At 50.9% G+C, this 17058-nt stretch overlaps 3 protein-coding genes across 3 annotated transcripts; 1 reads left to right on the top strand and 2 right to left on the bottom strand.

Moving 5' to 3' along the window:
• Positions 1-685: 685 nt before the first annotated feature.
• Positions 686-10600, bottom strand: B0J16DRAFT_86804 (uncharacterized protein). The gene is made up of 2 exons (XM_046134602.1): positions 3977-10600; positions 686-3930 (listed from the first exon to the last, which is right to left on the bottom strand). The coding sequence occupies exons 1-2, from the start codon at positions 10477-10479 to the stop codon at positions 780-782; spliced, it is 9654 nt and encodes a 3217-aa protein (XP_045987779.1). The 5' UTR covers positions 10480-10600; the 3' UTR covers positions 686-779.
• Positions 10601-11681: 1081 nt separating this feature from the next.
• On the top strand, positions 11682-13597 carry B0J16DRAFT_86764 (uncharacterized protein). The gene is made up of 4 exons (XM_046134599.1): positions 11682-12107; positions 12161-12427; positions 12479-13325; positions 13346-13597. The coding sequence occupies exons 1-4, from the start codon at positions 11784-11786 to the stop codon at positions 13348-13350; spliced, it is 1443 nt and encodes a 480-aa protein (XP_045987778.1). The 5' UTR covers positions 11682-11783; the 3' UTR covers positions 13351-13597.
• Positions 13598-13683: 86 nt separating this feature from the next.
• Positions 13684-16910, bottom strand: B0J16DRAFT_86778 (armadillo-type protein). Its single transcript, XM_046134600.1, has 3 exons — positions 16844-16910; positions 13991-16695; positions 13684-13940 (listed from the first exon to the last, which is right to left on the bottom strand). Exons 2-3 carry the CDS (start codon positions 16598-16600, stop codon positions 13914-13916), a joined length of 2637 nt encoding a protein of 878 aa, XP_045987777.1. The 5' UTR covers positions 16601-16695; positions 16844-16910; the 3' UTR covers positions 13684-13913.
• Positions 16911-17058: the final 148 nt, after the last annotated feature.

Below are 17058 nucleotides of genomic sequence, written 5' to 3'. Positions count from 1 at the left end.
TCTCCTTTCCCGGTAACATCTTCTACCTAGGCACGCACACTAAAGCGAGAAGCAGAAGAGGCACATGCCAGATAAGTAACAGTCGATCATATCTCCTTCTAAATAAGATATAGTTCTACTTTTCCCATCGGCCATCTCCGTCGTGATATCTCGGGCTGTCCCGATAGTTAATTAGATTGAGTTGTCAATCTGTCAAGCCAACCGTTGTACCGGGTTTGCCATGGCTGGCGGCTTACGATAATTACTTCCCGACTGTATCACGCACTTTACGCGCCTGACACCTTGACCGTCTCCAATCTCGAGAATCTTCCTGCTCCTCTTAATCTCGTCAATCTTATTTATCTCGACCCTCGTTCATTCACGAATCGGCTAGACTTCACATGCACACGCGACCGACTTCTCTCTGCTATCTCATCTCGGACCCTCGGTCGATTATTCTTACATGTAAGCCCACGACGACAAATTCAGCAATAACGCGCGAGGTCTTATCTGCAATCGCCTCTTCTTATCTCGACTTTAAGTCGCCACGCGAAAATCACCATCACACGTTTCTCCAGGGAAATATTGCCAGAAATTTAAATCGCACATGCTCATGATCTAACCCGACGCAGATGCGCTGGCAATAATATATCCAGAGAGGATATCTGCAAAGCCGTACTCGGAACACATTTGCATCACAGAAATTATAATATACTTCGTGTTCTTATTAATAACGCCAAACACCATTCGTGCTACTAATTACAACTGCATTTTATAACCTCTCATCGCCGTATACCCTTTTACTCTCCACTTCTGAATCGCCTATTGAACTCCTCCACCGCCACACCAATCATCTTGTAAAGGAATCCTCTCTCACTGCCCTCTCCAATAGGGATGAAGGGACCATTAGCACCTCCTCTCAAAGACAAACTAACACCAGTTCTCTCCTTAGCAATAGTCTGGACGTCCTTCAACGGCACATCCCATTCGCTGGTAAGACGTCGGGACCTAATAAGCAAAATGCGAGCATAAGTGATCATGACCACCATGTCTTCCTTTGGAAGCTCCAAGTGTCCGATGTACTGTTCGTCAAAGTATCTTCCGTTGTCCACCTGCTTGAGCCAGTATTGCCCGAGAGCTTCCCGGGGGTTGTACGGGCGCACGATACCATCTTGTGGGATGTATCGTGGGTAACGTGTACGGTCCAAACCGTCTTGGTCAAACACGGTCGTTGTGTTGCGAATACCCTCACTGACGTTGCTGGCCATGTCAAGTACTCCCACAGCAGGCTTGGTAGCCAGTCCAATAAAGCCCTTACCGACACCCTTGAAGAAACCGAGAGCACCCTCTGTTTCCGCGCCTTCCAAAGGCTTGCGCGCAAGACCGCCCACACCCGATGCGACACTGGTGAGGAAGCTGTTGGCACCAGCAGTAACACCGTACAGGGCGTGCTTCGGCTTGTTGCGAGCCCTTGTAATACGGCGACGATCCTGGAATTGTTTGTCAAGCGACGCTGCGGCAAGTCCCTTGCTGAGACTGCCTGTAAATTTGGAGAAACTGTCGCTGAATCCAAACACTGTCTTCTTCGCAAATGAAGCAGCACCCTTGGCAATGCCCAAGCCAAACTCCTCAGGCCTATCCGACAGGATCAACCCCTGATACGGCTCGTAGAACACATCCGTCACACCAGAAGAGATGCTATTGAACAGACCCACAGGGTTACCGAGGAAGTCAGCGGATCCAAGAATCTTGTGGATCTGGTACATGACCTCTTGGCTGTAGTGGCTTGAGAAATTCTGGATGAGCACAGCTGTGGTAACCCTGACGTTGTCCAAGATGAGCGCGTTGAACTTGAGCGGCGCTTCGTTGACGTTTCCAACTGCCATAGTCATGACGTTGAGGAAGAACATGATAGGGTTGCGAGATGATGTCTTGTCCTCCGCATTGACACGCTCCGTTCTCATAAAGCTGAGGTTAAGCTGCATGGGCTGGATGTTGAGGACCTCAAAGTAGATGTCTGTTCCAGCTGGTTGGCCCGATGGCTCTGGAATGTCAAGATCCTCGTCGCACAGTTTGCCTCCCTCATTAACCTCTGTCCAGCTAGCGCCTGGCACATTTGTGAAGTCGAGAAGAGCAAAGACAAAGTCCTCATCCAATTCAACTGACATTTCTTGCAGAAGAATCGTGGCGTACTTGACGTACAGCACACCATATGAATCATCCTTGACACGACTGACCATGGCGTGGAGCGATGGGTGAGCCTCCACCTCTTGCGCCTTCTTCGGCACGACAGTCGGGTAGAGAATCATGGGGAAGATACCACCGTAGAGCTGGTTATCGATCTGAATCCATTTGATCGCCATGGAGATTGTCTGGATCAGTGGTGAATCACTGTATCGCAGTTGGACGTCTCGGAAAGTTAAGTAGGCAAGCTCCTTCATCTGAGCATTGACCAGAGAAACACCAATACCAGCCAACTTGAGCTGGGCTCGGAAAGTCGCACCGGTGTCTTGATCCTTGACTTCGAAAGCCTCGGGGCCAGTGTTGGTTCGCGACAACGCCTTGGGCTTGTACATACTCTTGCTGGCGCGGAAGTTGCTGAGAATAAGTGTCTGCTTCGGTCCGTCGGCAGCGACATTGATGTCGACAATCTTCTGGTTTCCAGTGGACGTGGTAAACTTCATTGGAATTTGGTTACCAATCTCAGCCAACTTGACATGTCGTTCCTTGCCGTTAGCAGAAATGATGATCTCGCGGAACTTGGCGGCAGGGAAGTCCCATGCATAAGGCATGACACTTCGCGGCGGCAGACGATATCTGACTTGTCTCCAACCGCTGCGATCCTCGACTCCTTCTTCGTCAATGTTGGGATTGGCCTGCCAGAACATGAACTCGATGTCACTCTCGTTACGCACAGAGTACGGCCAAGTCTTTGTCTCCATACTGAGGTTCAAGAAGACTGTAGAGTTCTCCATAAGAACCTCTACCTTGACAAGATTCTGTCGCTGTCCGGCCTTGGCGATCTTGACATAGTGAGTACCTATATCCGCAATGTTGAAGGGAGCTGTCCACGAGTTGTTGACGCCGGGGTAGCAAAGACACAATTGCTTGACCTTTGACTTTTGCATGAAGTGCAAGGGTTGTAGGGCGCCGTCGCCCAGGGTCAGATAGCCAGAAGAGCTGGACTCTCGAACGAGAATCTCGCTGTCCATCTTGTTGTGCAGAACGAATCGAGGCGCAAGAGTCACAACCTTGGTGAGCTTGTACTTGCCCTGACCCGATTCAATAGTGACGCCGACGTGGATCTCCTTGTCCTTGGTTGCCGAGTTTAGCACGACCTCAGTAGTGCTTCCAATCGCCTCGAAACTCTGAGGCTTGCTCCATTCCGAGTCGGCAATCTTGAGAAGAGCTCGGTTTCGATGGTCGTCATTGCCATAGGAGAACATGAAGGGTAGTGCCTTGGGTCGGTCCTGGTTCGACGTGTCCATCAAAGGGAATTGACCTGCTGCCGGTTTGGCTTGCTGGAGAAAACTCTTTGCGCGGACCCTAACATCCACGCCGGTCTTGTTCAAGACGACATAAGGACTGTAGACAGTAACCTTGAATGCACCGCCACTGTTGGGGATCTTGAAGTAGTGGAGCGAGAGGTGCAATGGCAGTCCCTGGTCATCCTTGACGACAATTCTGCCCTCCTTTTTGAAGTCCTCGTTGTTTCCAGGATTGATGATGGAAAAGTCGCTCGCCTTGAACACTGTATCTTGCATATCGATACTAAGGAGTAGCAAGTGCGAGAGTTCCACGACATGGACTGGACTGACACCTCCCTTGCGCAAGAAGTTGGTCCAGTCTTTCTTGGTCGCTTTATCATATATGCGATACTTGAAGTCGTAGGGCAGCAAATTCTCGAGGGTCACGGGTGCCGAAAGCTTGATCTTCATGTATGGGTATTGTCTGGATGCGTTAGTATCAGCGTAGTCATAGGATTTGACGAACTTACTTTGTCAATGGATTGCCCTTGTCAAAACGGGAATGAACTTGGAAGTAGAAAGGATCGCCATTCTCTCCCTTGCAGACCACCTGCTTGGTAGGTCTCTTGAGAAGGTCCCTCCAGTATAGCTGATCGTTGCTCCACTGGTAGCCGAAGCCGCTATCAGGTCGAACAAGCAGACGCTTCTCGAAGACCGCACCAACTGGAGCAGGTCGAGAATCACCAGGGTTAATCTTCTCAATCTTGAGTAGATGACCATCCTGTGCGTCGTAGATACCCAGTTCAACGGGAATCTCTGTGGCATTCTCCACGTGTAGAGGGGACCTGAAGGTCACGTACTTGATGTTGTCGGTGCCTAACTCAACATCAACGCAGAGACGGTGGAGAACATCATCAGTCTTGGGGCGGAGGCCGTACAAGTACTCGCCCTCACGGTTGAGTCTGACATTCTTGACGGGGTCAAATCCACTGCCTTCCAATTGAATCGAGACGTAGTTCTGGTTCGACTCGGTGAGCAAGTTCTCACGCATCTTCTCCCAATGTTCGAAACTCCAGGGCGCTTCCTGACCATCCTCCAGGCGAAGGTTGATAGGCTCATCGCTTGTCGGACTCTTAGAGTGAACAAGAACATCAAAGCCAGTGTAGTTCCTGATGCGGTATGGTGCTTCAACACCGCGTGGCTTGTCCAACACATCCTCATCGGACGTCAAGAATTGGAATGACTTGGAAGCAAGTGCAATTGAGGCTGTAGTGACGGTCACGTCAAAGACCTTCTTGGAAGCAACATCAATTGACATCAATCCAGTGACGGGGTCCTTGGCAACACCGAAGCCCACTTGCCATGGTTCGAGAAGAGGTTCCCAGCTGGATTTGGCAAAATTGTAGACGTTCGAGTAAAGGTCGATCGCGGTCTCGGCCTTGAGGTTCGAAGACCAGTTCTCGGCGCTCGCTGTAAAGTTCTTGATGCCAATATCCAAGATCGGAAGTTCGTGAACATCGCCGATGAGCACAACACGAATACCCTCCACTGTTGCAGACAGAGTCTCAAAGTTCTGTTGGGCAACTTGCTCGGCTGTTTTGCCGCCCCTGGTGTCAGCAGCATGAGTGACAGCATGACTGGTCGCAGTCACTTTGCTTCTGCCTGCGATGGTAGACTGACCTCGGCCGCTGGCAGATCGTTGCTTCATCCCGGCGTTTCGGAGTTCGCGCGCCTTCTGCTCGGCGGGTGTTTCCTTGACTTGTTGCTTTGGCTCGTTGCCAGACAACTCGCTCGCCTTGCTGACAATTTGAAGGACGAGAAGAATATCACGCAGCGACAGTCGCAATACAAGGGGCTCGATGTCGACGTGGATGTCGGTAGTCTGAGGCTTGGAGCCATCCATACTCAATTGGACCGAAAAGTCGTCAATGATGCGTAGGCGAGAGGTCTCAAACTTGTCCATTCGGCACAAGAACATGCCAACTTCCGAAATCTGGAAGGTCAAGGCATGCTGTTTGGAGAGAAGCATTTGTCGAATTGACAGTACAACTGCCTCGGAGCTGGATGTCAACGGATTGGCAATGAGAATGACCTGCGCATCAACGAGGTTAACTCGGAACGCAATGGTCATGGATGACTCCTCCTTCTTCTCGCCCTGCTTGGACACATCCTCGCTTTGTCGGCGTGAGATTTCCGATCGTGGGCGAGAAGCGCCGCCGGTGACAGTGACTTGCATGGAATCGGTGTCGGATTCGTCGGGCGTGTTGTCGGCCATTATACTTTCATCGTCCATGGGGCTACTCTCATCAACAGCGAGGGCTTCGACCGCGAACCTCTGAAGGGAGAAGAGGTAGTCAAGTGCAAAGATGACACGAGGACTGTCGATGGTGGCCATGGCAATCAAGCTCTTCTCCTTGCCACCCGATATTGTGACACTGGCCATAAGCTGTTGCACATCCTTGTTCATCGACGACATGATACGGCGGAACTTGTTGGTGTCGCGTGGTCGGCTATCGTAGATTGTAAATGATCGAATGAGCAGCTCTGCCTCCAGCGAACTATCTGAAAGCATCCTTGTCTTGATCTTGGTGTCGTCAAGTGAGAATCGGGACAGGCTAGACTTGGCGCTATCTTCAACAGGCTCATCTTCTTGTGCGTTGATCAATTCAAGACCAATAGTGTTGACACTGAAAACGAGATCAAGCTTAGTCCACTCTTGACCAAGAGAGCCAAGTTCAGGGCCAAGGTCAACCAATGTCTTCTCGTCAGCAGATTTGTCTTCGGAGTTGAAGGTTTTAGCGCGCTGCAAGGTGCCTTCGTCGACAGCCTTGGCAGCCTCCTCCTCGTGGTCGCCACCCTCACCAGCAAATGCTGCAGGCACCGACTTCGAGATCTCCAAGAGGAACTTGACTTGGTATTGTGTAAGTCGCAGGTTGAAATCGGACATTGTTCCTTCAATCTCAGTCTCGGGTCTCTTGACGCCATTCTTGTGCTCGGCGTATGTTATATTGAAGCCAAGGTCGACATGATCAATCATCTCCAGCTCTTCTGAACGTCCTCCTGGGTAGTGGAAGTCCGAGGTGAGTTTGATGTTGCGGATACCAGCTGAAAGCTTCATAGCAATGTCGGAGTTCTCGCTGTCGTCAAGAGGGGTGAACTTGTTCTGAGCATAGATCTCACCAAGGTAGGCTGTGATGACATCTCGCTCAACTTGTCCCGGCTGCTGCACACGAGGGAAGACAACAATTGGAGTGTTGACAACAACATCGAACTTGAAGCGACTGGGGCTCTGCTGCAGCTGGTTGGCTTGGTTCATGGCAGCCTGTCGCGCAGCATTGTACAGAGCCTGCATCTTTCCGAACTTGACCAAGAAGTCAACAATCTTGCGGAATGGCTCCTCAACAAAGTTCACCTTGACGGAACCAGCACGGAGGAAGACTGAGCTGTCGTATCCTGGGTATGCCTTGGGGTTGCTGGAGTCAAAGGTCTCGTAGCGGAAGTCAGCAAGATCGTCTCCTTGGATGGTGACAAGCTTTCGAAGATGGGAATCCTCAGAGACACCAAGGTTGACGTCGTCGACAAGGGATAGATCACCAAGTCTAGCCGAGATTCTCATTGTGTTGCCTCGCAGGAAGATACCGGCGTCGGCCTTGTTGAATGACAATGTGGCAAGACGAATGCCATCATTGTTGAGGATCAACCTGATACTCTTCAGGTCAACCTTGACTCGAATAGATCCATTGCTGGAGGTTGACTGGGGTTCGTTGGCAACTGCGACAGCGGTGTCAATACTCTCGGAGTCATCATCATCACTATCTGTGATCGCCTTGTTGTTATTGTTTGACTGGTTATTGTTATTGTTATTGTTGTTGTTTGTGAATGTGATGAGGATAAAGTCGAGCAGAGTAAGTAATGTCTTTCGAGTAACAATCAGGTTAATTGTAGAGACAACGGCGTTGATGTTGGTCTCGACGCCTTCATAGACGGGCATAAACTCGGGAGAGGCGGGGTTGACCTTGACATATTTGACGTGGACAAGGCTGCGACCTTCCTTGAGATCCTCACTATCACCAGATGAGATGATAGACTTGAACTCGGCAGAGGGGTTGTCCACAAAGTCGTCAACCGTGACTGAGCCAAGCGAGACATCGGCAACCATGTCAAAGGGTCTCGTGTAGAACTCCAAGTCGAACCGCTCAGCAACAAGCTCAACCAGTAATGAGTCGGGCTTCTGTCCATCAGGATCGCTTCGGTAAAGAGAACCTTTCAAGGTATCAACCTTGAACTTGAACTCGAAAATGCGCTGTTGGACCTTGAGTTGATCCGAGTCACCTCCGTCATCTGCGTCTTCGAAGTCGTCATCATCCTCGTCCATATCATCGAGCACGACTGCAGTCTCAGACTGCATGAATGGGAAAGGCGTAGACTGTCTTCGCTCGCGCTGAGACTTTCTCCTAGATCTATTGGATGAGTTGCTCTTGAGACGAGGACGAGATGCTTCCTTATGTTGCTCAATCCTCTCCGCCGATGTATTACCAAACTTGGGAATGGCCACATCGATGACCTTCATCAGGTTCTTATACTTGGTGTCGGACACTGTAGCGTGAAGCATTGGTAGATGACCCGAAACCTTGAACTTGGTCAAGTTGGGCGCCTTTGGTAGAATGGAGGTTTCGACAACAAAGTCGACATTGATCTGTTCAACAACATGAAGATGAGCCTCGTCGCTCTTTTCAATCAACTGGGCCTTGGTCTCCTCGACAGAGGGTCCGATGAGGACTTGAGTCGATGTGAGCTTGACGATAAACTTGTCGTACATGACCGACTCAAGTTTCTTGAGATCTTCTTCGCTGTATTGCTGCTTTTGTTTATTTTGGATCTCCTTCATTGTGCCTTGGTCGACGAGCTCACTGTTGACGTGAATGTGACCTGCATCTACAATAAGACATGTCGAGTTCTCGGTGGTGATGCTAACAGGAACAATAATGAGAGGTGCTTGAAGATCCAACTCGGCATTGATGGTCTTGTGCTCCTCCAGGGCAAACTCAAGACCTGCTCGAGTCTGCTCACGAATGCTCTCGACAGTAGCGCCAGCACTCTCCATGAGAGCAGTAATAGACTCCATGTGTCTCTCGGGAGGTCGGAAGAAGTCGGCGATGCCAACGACAAAGTTGGGGTTCCAGATAACCTCAAGAGGCTTCATCTTTCCGACAACAGCGATGTCACCCTCCCGCTCGATCGGGTTCTGCTCAAATTCGAACTGGAAGAAGGGGTCTTCCTCGGGTTGCTCGAGTTCGGCCAGCGACAGTCGCTTGCGCTGCTTGTTGGTAGGCGAATCCTTGACTCGCACAATTTCGGGGTAGACAGAGTCAGGTGTGGTGCCATCATTGACACGAAGTCCGCCAAGACTGACATTCGCAAGCATCGAATCCTTACGTTGCAACGCCTTAGCCTTGAACACATCGAAGTGCAGACTGAGAAGATCCGCGGCGTTGTCATGGGGGCTCTTCTTCAATGTAAAGCTACCAGTGCTGAGAGATGCTTCGATGCACATTTTTATTGCCTCACGAGGAACATCGACTTCGTCCGCGATGGCATTCTTTTCGTCCCAATCGATGGCCTCGTACAGCTCTTGTCGTTGCTCTTCAGTCATCTGTGTGTTCTCTTCATTATGCTCAATCGTTTCTTGAGGCTTAGAACCCCACACCCACGATATCCAACCTTGCTGCTGTTGGGGTTGTTGTGGTTGATTCTTGAGAGCTTCGGCATTTTCCTTCTTGAGTTGGTTGCGAGCGAGAGATCGCCAGAATCGTAGGTCTTCGTATGTCAGCTTCCACTCGAGACTATTAATGTCGTCCGTTTCTTCAGTCGACATTTGGTGACCCTGCTTTCTCTTCTTGAACAACTCGATGTATCGTTTTCGGTCGTCGCGTCGCTCACGGAAGTAATCCCACGACCATTTGCGGTTGCGTTCATGGATCTTAGAAAGCACAGCATTACCCGCAAACTCCAACCAAGCACGAGGATCTTCCTTGGGCCGGACGCCCTTCGGTTGCAGTCTCTTGTACTCCTGGTGTCGGATAAAGTAGTGGAACAAGTCGACCATCATCAAAGCATCTCGGTATTGGTCGTCATCGAGAACAACACCGATCTCTTCAAACAATAGGTTAGCTTTGAACTTGGGTACCATGATGTCACCCGACTTGTCGAGCTCGATCTTGGCTTGGCCGTTGACAGGCTTCAAGATGAACTGATGGTTGGAATTCTCTTGCGCGTCCTTTCCAATCATGTTTCTGAACTTGGCGACCACTTCATCGTGTGGCATAACCTCCTTGGAGGAGGCTGACGCTTCTCGACCTGTTCCGAAAAGATCTGAATCGGTATTCCAGTACACAGCTAGTGCACCGAGAGTCGCCAGCTTGTGGGTGACGGTATTTGAGTCTTGGACAAAGGTGGGCTTCCACTGGCCATCGGTACTGACAGCGCTGAACTCCTCGAGCGTAACACCAAGAGAGAATGGGTGCCCTGGTGCCGAGATAGAGTCCTCGTATCGGATGTGTATGTTCTTGACCGTGACTTGGAGGTTATCGACGATCTTGGTCGTTAAACTTTGTGTAAAGCTCTGACTCTTCTTTTGCTCCTCCTGGCTGAGACCTTCTTGGTTCCTCTCCTTGAGCAACTCAGCACTATCTAGCTTCTCCATCTTGAGGCGCTGTTTCCTTCGGTCCTCCTCGTCTTGATCGTATGCGGCTTCTTCCTTTGGGCTGGCGAGCAGAAAGACATCTTGAATAAAGACCTTGACAGGAGCGCCGCGCAGGTTGGACCAGGGAATGACAAGAGTCAGCTCGCCCAAGTGACCTTCCATGACATTGATGGGAAGCTTGAGCTGATCGAGTGCCTCGCGGCGAAGCTCGAGATTGCGTAGCTTGACATCGCCCGACCAGATACCGACTTTGAGCTGGGCAGGGTCAAAGTTCTTAACGTACATGCCCAGGAAGCGGTTGAGCAGGCCAGCGACGAGGCCTTCGAGCATTCTGGCGGTATTGTGGCCGTAACCCGGGCCGGGGAATTAGTGAGTAGTTCTTGTTGATTTGGTTTATCGGGAAGTCATTTGTCGGCGGGGATTATTGTGCCATGCGAGGCTCGATCGGTGAATCGTATGCTCACGTCGAAGACGATTTCAGAGCGGGGTTACAGTCGAAGCTGTAGATACGAAAGGTAGGGTATCCCTGATGATAGGGAAGTGAGGGAAGAGGGAAAAAGTGGATGAGGGTATTATCGATTATGCCTCTTGAATAAAAGAAACGGGCGAGTTTGCGGTGATGGTGGAAAGGTGGATTCCACCAGGTCGTGTCGTCTTCTGAGTGAGTGACGCACCTCGCCGGAGCAAAGCAAAAAGTGGGAAGCTGCCTGGGGAATGGTGTGGCGTGTATGACGACGGTGTTGGAGGTACTTGCTATTTGCGGAAGCAGCCGGTTGAGGATCAGGTACCGAATTGAGTTGGAAAGTACCAGTGGCTTTCAGCTTTACGTTCCAACTGAAGCAGGAGCTTTATCCTTCAGGTACGGATACAAGATCGGGCATTAAAAAATAAAGTATTAGAATACTAATCTATTAAAATCTGCTAAAGCACAATGACTGTGTTTTCTTAAATTCAATACTGTGGAAGTCCTGCGTTGGAGTCCTCCCTGGAGTCCATGCCCAGCCGGAGCTGACAGACCTGGAGCACATCAAAGCACAGGGCAATTCTCAAGTGGAGCCCATGAACGGCAGCCATTCCCGCAGCATTGGCATCGTCAGGTACTAAAGTCTAGTAAATAATATCATGACTATTTTATTGGCACTCAAGAGCTTAACATTCTTGACGCTACTCAAATGCCGGTTTAGGAACGATATTCTCCAACGTTAATTAAAGTGTCAGTCATGTTGGTGGTGTTCAGCCAGAAACACTTTAGATCAAGAGAGAGCAGCTTCATGACGTCACGACATAGCTTCATATTGGATCGCGATGATGTAGTCTAGACGTGACAGAGTAAACACACAGCCGAACGGGGATAGTGCCAGTTACTGTTTGATGTGCGACAGAGTATCGGCACCTGTATTCCGTACTGTTTCCCTCTACTGTATCCAGGTACGAATTCTCCAGCCATTACGTAGGTCGTAGAATTATTCCCATGATCTTGATCCAGATCTTGGAAGCTGCTGAGGAAGATTCCATGGTCCATAGAACTCAATGTTATAATATTTCACTTTCTTAGCTTCCATTCCATTTCCCTCTTTAATTTCTCCTCCTCGATAATCATTGACTAAAGCATCAGCCTGTTGCATTTGCCCATCATGTTCCGTACCACCTCTCGTCCCCTCTGGCAACTCGCCGCGAGAGCTTCCCCCAGAGCTTCTCTCCCCCGCTCATCAATTGCGCCTCTCCTGCGCCAACAACGCGCCGTCTACTCCAGCAAATCCGACAAATCCGACTCTGAGAATCCTCCTCCTCCTAAGCAGCCAATTGACTATGAAGCTGAGCGCAAACGTGGAGAGGAACTTCTCCAATCCGATCCCAAGCATGTTTCTACCTCGAGCACAACGGCCAACACCTCAACTGCAGCTCAGGGTTCTACCAGCGCTGATGAGGACATGGGTAGCGAGCTTAAGCACGATATTGTAAGCTTCTACTAACCGCAAGAAACAAGAGAGAGGTCTCTAACAAGTTGTAGGGCATCGTGAAAGACACATTCACATTCACAAACGTACCCCGCGAGTCGCGCATTCTCGGTCTCGCCGGCACCCTTCCTTACCTGGGAACCTCGCTTTCCACAGTTTTCCTCGCTTGGGACTTGAACAAACCGATTCCCACAGGCAATGCCTTTTACGACGCCATCATGGTCGACCACGAGACGGCCAAGTACTACCTGAGCCTCCTCGAGCCTCTCCAGCTCGGATACGGTGCTGTGATCATCTCCTTCCTTGGTGCTATCCACTGGGTAAGTCGCATTGGCTCAAACTTCTGTGTATCGGACTAACATATACGTCAGGGTCTCGAATACGCTGAGAAGCAACCTCTCCATGAACGAACCCGCTTCCGTTACGGCATGGGTCTCGCCGCCTCAGTCGTCGCCTGGCCTACTGTCATGCTCCCCGTCGAGTACGCCCTGACAACCCAATTCATGGCCTTTGTCGCTCTCTACTTCGCCGACTCTCGCGCCGCGACCAAGGGCTGGGCACCCCGCTGGTACGGCTCCTACCGCTTCCTCCTCACAGCCATGGTCGGTTTGGCAATCTTCATCTCTTTGATCGGTCGCGCCAAGATCAAGCAGGGTGATGCTATTACCGCGAAGGGTCTGAGCGACAACTTTGCCCGAAGCGGAATCGCAGACCATGAGACCAACTGGGAGAAGCTAGAGGAGGAGGAGAAGCAGCGTCGACGCAAGAAGGAGGCTGAGGAAGAGAAGAAGAGGAAGGAGGAAGAAAAGAAGAAGAAGGAAGAGGAGAAGAAGAAGGGTAAGAAGGGTGGTAACAAGGAGAAGAAGGGTGATGATAAGGCCAAGGCTTCTGAGGAGAAGAGTGACAAGAAGGAGGAGAAGAGCGAGAACAAGGATGAGGGTAAGAAGTCCGAGTCCGAGTCAAAGGGAGACGAGAAGAAATCTGAGTCCAAGGACAAGGAGTCTGAGTCTAAGGACGATGACAAGAAGGCCGAGTCCAAGGACGAGGGCAAGGACGAGAAGCCCAAGGAGGAATCATCCGATAAGAAGGAGGGTGACTCTGAGAAGAAGGACTCCGAGCAAAAGTCCGGCAAGGAAGAGAAGAAGGACGACAAGTCCGAAGAAAAGAAGGATGATAAGTCCGAGGATAAGAAGGATGATAAGTCTGAGAAGAAGGACGATAAGTCTGAGAAGAAGGACGATAAGTCTGAGAAGAAGGACGATAAGTCTGAGAAGAAGGACGACAAGTCCGAGGAGAAGGATGACTCCAAGGACGAGTCAAAGGACGAGAAGGAAGACAAGGAGTAACTTGCAGTCACAAAGACTACGCAAGATCAGCATGAGCGCTAGCGATCACGGAGTTGTGGGATTTGTACTTTTCTTCCGTTAGTTAATGAATTGATGTCCAAACAAGACAACCAATGCTTCAGGTGACATGCAAGTGAACAGACATCAGATACTCGGACATACAAGTGAATAGAAATCATCAACTTCATGCATTAAACAACTGGTATCTCTGACCCGCCGTGGGTATTGCTCCTACAATCCCAACAGCTGTAGCCCATTTATAATTCTATCAGACCCCTTGAAGCGAAAGCAAAGGAGATGGTGATACAAGTTCCAACACCATCAAGATGCAACCGGACCGGGACCGTCTCTTTCTGTCCCAGGTATACCCATCCAGCTTTTTTCCGCGATGAACCCCAAAAATCATCATCATTAAAAGTACTGTACCAAACAATCATTGCTGAATGTGTTTCTGACAATTCTAAGGTCGAGCGAGTCCTTGTTTGGCCTGCAAGTTTGTTAGTTGCGTGTGCAAACGAAAGAAAGACATCAACATACCTTCATCTGTTCAATTCGGGCCTTCAATTGACTCGTCACCTCAGCTGCTCTCCTCCAACTCTCAGCGCCATTGCCTGTGGGTTGAGGGAGTGATGACATCGGGCGTTGGGAGGGAGCTGGTATATGGTCTTCGTCACCGTAGGGTCGGGAACTTCTAAAACCTCGAGCCGGGGATCCACGACCAGATGAGCTTGCGCTACCAGCGTATCGCATCTCGGGACTGAACTTGTTACGAGGAGGTGCCATTGCCTCTCCGTTTTCCTTCTCTTCGGACATGCTACTAGCAATGCTCATTCTATGGCGGCTGACTGATGGTGGTCCGTGATCTCTGTAGACGTCTTCGTTCGTGGGTGAAGCAAGGCGAGGGCTGTGCATGCCACTTCCCGAGCCTTCGAATCTTTCGGCGGTACTCAAAGCCTTCTTAAGTCTTTCCAGTTCGCGTCTCAAGCGGTCATTGGTCTGCTCGGTAGCCTCTGCATCACTTCGCGCGCGAACCAGTTGAGTCTCCTTGGCCTTGATGCTCAACACGTCGCGAGTGTGATCTTCGATCAAACCAGCGTTCTGGTTCTTAAGTTCCTGAATCTCCGACATGAACTTGCTACGTTCTTGTCGCATCTCGTCAACTTGACGGGTGAGTCGGTCGTTGGCAGCTCGAAGTTCCTCAATCTCGGCTCGTTCCACAGCAGTGAGACCACTGGATGGTGGTGGCGAGGCTGGTTCGACTGGAGGTGAGGGTGCGGCAGGCTTGGCGAGAGAGCGTCCAGCAAGACCACGAGAGAGTCCCATGCGAGGCTGAGGTGGAGGAGCAGGCGCTGGTTCGTCGTCGTCGTCGTCGGGCATAACAGGTGCTGCGGGGGCGCGACGAGGAGAGCCGGGAGGGGCACCAATTGTCTTCTTCCTCAATCCACCAAGACCAGGCTTCGCAAGCTTGCCAGGGGCCGCTCGGGGAGTAGGCTGAGGAGCGAGAGGGGTGTCGTCGGGCATCACAGGAGCAGCAGCAGCGGGAGCAGCCTTCTTGGCAACGGGTTTCTTTCCACCCATAACCTTCTTCGCGGGGGCGGCCTTGGGTGGAGGAGCAGCCTTGGGCTTAGGCTTCTCCTTGGCCTTGACTTCGGCGGCGTCAAAATACTCCTTAATCTTGTTCTTGCGAATGTCGTCCAGTCCCTCGAGGTTGGCCGTCATAGCACGTTCACCAATGATCTTCATGAGGGTACCAAGAATCTCGGCACCACCATCACGAAGAGACGCGCTTGACTCGGACAGAAGCTTCTTACCAGCTTCAACAATAGTAGCTTGTTCGGGCTTGCTGGGCACATCTCGTGTTGTTCGCAGGCAGCGAACAAAGAACTTCATGGTACCCTCCTTGACTTGGGGGTTCTTGTTGCTCAAGTAAGCAATGATATCCTCCATACACTCAGACAAGCTGGTAGAGGCAAAGGTAGCGTCGAGAGCGGCGCCAAGGGCATCTGCCACTGCGGCCTTCTTCTCCTTGAGGCGGTCCATGATGGGCTGCATAACGGTGGCGCGGTACTTGGCAAAGCCCTGGCGAAGACCCTTTGCGAGAAGTTCAATGCATAGAGCGGCTTGGGTAACAACAGCAACGTTGGCGTCCTTCATGCACTTGGCCAAACCACGGCAGACTTCGTTGAAATCGGTTTCCTTGATTCGAGGGACGTTGAGTGCCGAGTGGAGGGCGTCGACAGCTTCTTTTCGGTCCTTCCACTTCGAAGAGGCGAGCTGATCGCTAAAGTTGGGTGGAATCTTCTTGCTAACATCTTGAGGCTCGGCTAGATCGAAAGCATCCATTTCTTCAACTTCTCCGCCCTCTTCTCCGCCCTCCTCGCCTTCATCGCCTCCTTCGGGAGCAGCGGCCAAAGCCTCTTGTTGCGATCGGAGCAGACGTTCTTGCTTGGGGGCGCCCTCGGCCTTGATCTTCTCGAACTGTGCTTCCAAATCAGTTTGCTGGGTAGGCTTAAGCTCGCCCCAGAACATGGGCTTCATAGCCTCCCTCAACCATCTGTAAAGCTCGACTGTCAGGTTTGTGGCCTCAGCACGGATGTTCTTGTCGGCAGCACCAAAGGCTTTGGGGAGCGCTTTGAGCACAGGTTTCGGGTCGACGACCTTGCAGCCATAGTTGTGGAAGATCTGTGTGAGGGCGTTTAGAGTCGCAGCAACGTTCTTGGGGACCTTGTTGTTCAACCCAGGAAGCATTTCCTCAATGACGGGTCCAGCAACATCCAGCTCGATGTAGAGTAGCAGAGCTTCGATGGAATTTTGCTTGATGGCGGCTCGGGTGGAGGAAAGACACTTCTCGACCATGGGGGTGATGGTCTGGCCCCGCGTCCTTAAACAGCAGTCTCTTCCACCATATTTGAGAAAGGCGCACAAGGCGGTAACGGCTTCTTGCTGAGCAGCAACATTTGAGTCGAGAACAGCCTTATTCCAAAGGCCTGCGTCGTTCAGGAACGGTCGGAAACAGGGATCCGACTCGTCAGGGGACTTCTCAAATTGCTTGGTAGCTTCTTCGTATGCTGCTTTTCTGACCTTCCAGACCTTGTGTGTGAAGCGGTCGGGCAAGGGAATGGAGCTAAAATCCTCTTCCTCGGCCATGATTATAATATCGTCGGAGAATTGGTATTGGGGAGAGCTCGAGACGGGGTATCTTTCGAGTGTATGATGTCGTTTCTTGGGTTTAAAAAATTGTACTAAGCGGGTAATTAGCTTATGAATCAGGCCGGAGCGCTTTTGGGGATCCATCATAAGGCTATTTGGGCTCCAGATGCCATGGGCGCGCAGAATACTCTATAAGAGTGAATCCGGCCTTATGATGTTGGAAAGCTTCGCAGAACATACCGAGAAGAAGCGAAGAGTAGAGTGACGGGTATCAAGAGGGAAAAGGTTTGGTGGTTGTCGCGTATGTCAAAGGAGGAAACAAAGCAGATGCGTTGTTCTTTCTGTAAAAGACGGCGCAATGTCAGTGATGCCAATTACTCTGATTCAAAGACGGAAGGAAGGATGCGCAACAATGGCGACGAACTCGAAACAAGAATGCACCCGCAAAACAAGCA

The sequence above is a fragment of the Fusarium flagelliforme genome (genome assembly GCF_020744385.1).
Source record: "Fusarium flagelliforme strain FIESC 12 MPI-CAGE-AA-0113 chromosome Unknown B0J16scaffold_2, whole genome shotgun sequence".
Lineage (NCBI taxonomy): Eukaryota > Fungi > Ascomycota > Sordariomycetes > Hypocreales > Nectriaceae > Fusarium > Fusarium flagelliforme.
Note: the sequence above shows the minus strand (reverse complement) of the source record. Positions and strands in the feature narration are given on the sequence as shown.

Coding starts and splice junctions, on each gene's coding strand:
- B0J16DRAFT_86804 (XM_046134602.1), bottom strand. CDS start 10,479: ATGCTCGAAGGCCTCGTCGCTGGCCTGCTCAACCGCTTCCTGGGCATG. Junction 3,931..3,976: donor AAGGGCAATCCATTGACAAA/GTAAGTTCGTCA, acceptor TAACGCATCCAG/ACAATACCCATACATGAAGA.
- B0J16DRAFT_86764 (XM_046134599.1), top strand. CDS start 11,784: ATGTTCCGTACCACCTCTCGTCCCCTCTGGCAACTCGCCGCGAGAGCT. Junction 12,108..12,160: donor GCGAGCTTAAGCACGATATT/GTAAGCTTCTAC, acceptor AACAAGTTGTAG/GGCATCGTGAAAGACACATT. Junction 12,428..12,478: donor TCCTTGGTGCTATCCACTGG/GTAAGTCGCATT, acceptor CATATACGTCAG/GGTCTCGAATACGCTGAGAA.
- B0J16DRAFT_86778 (XM_046134600.1), bottom strand. CDS start 16,600: ATGGCCGAGGAAGAGGATTTTAGCTCCATTCCCTTGCCCGACCGCTTC. Junction 13,941..13,990: donor CCCGAATTGAACAGATGAAG/GTATGTTGATGT, acceptor ACAAACTTGCAG/GCCAAACAAGGACTCGCTCG.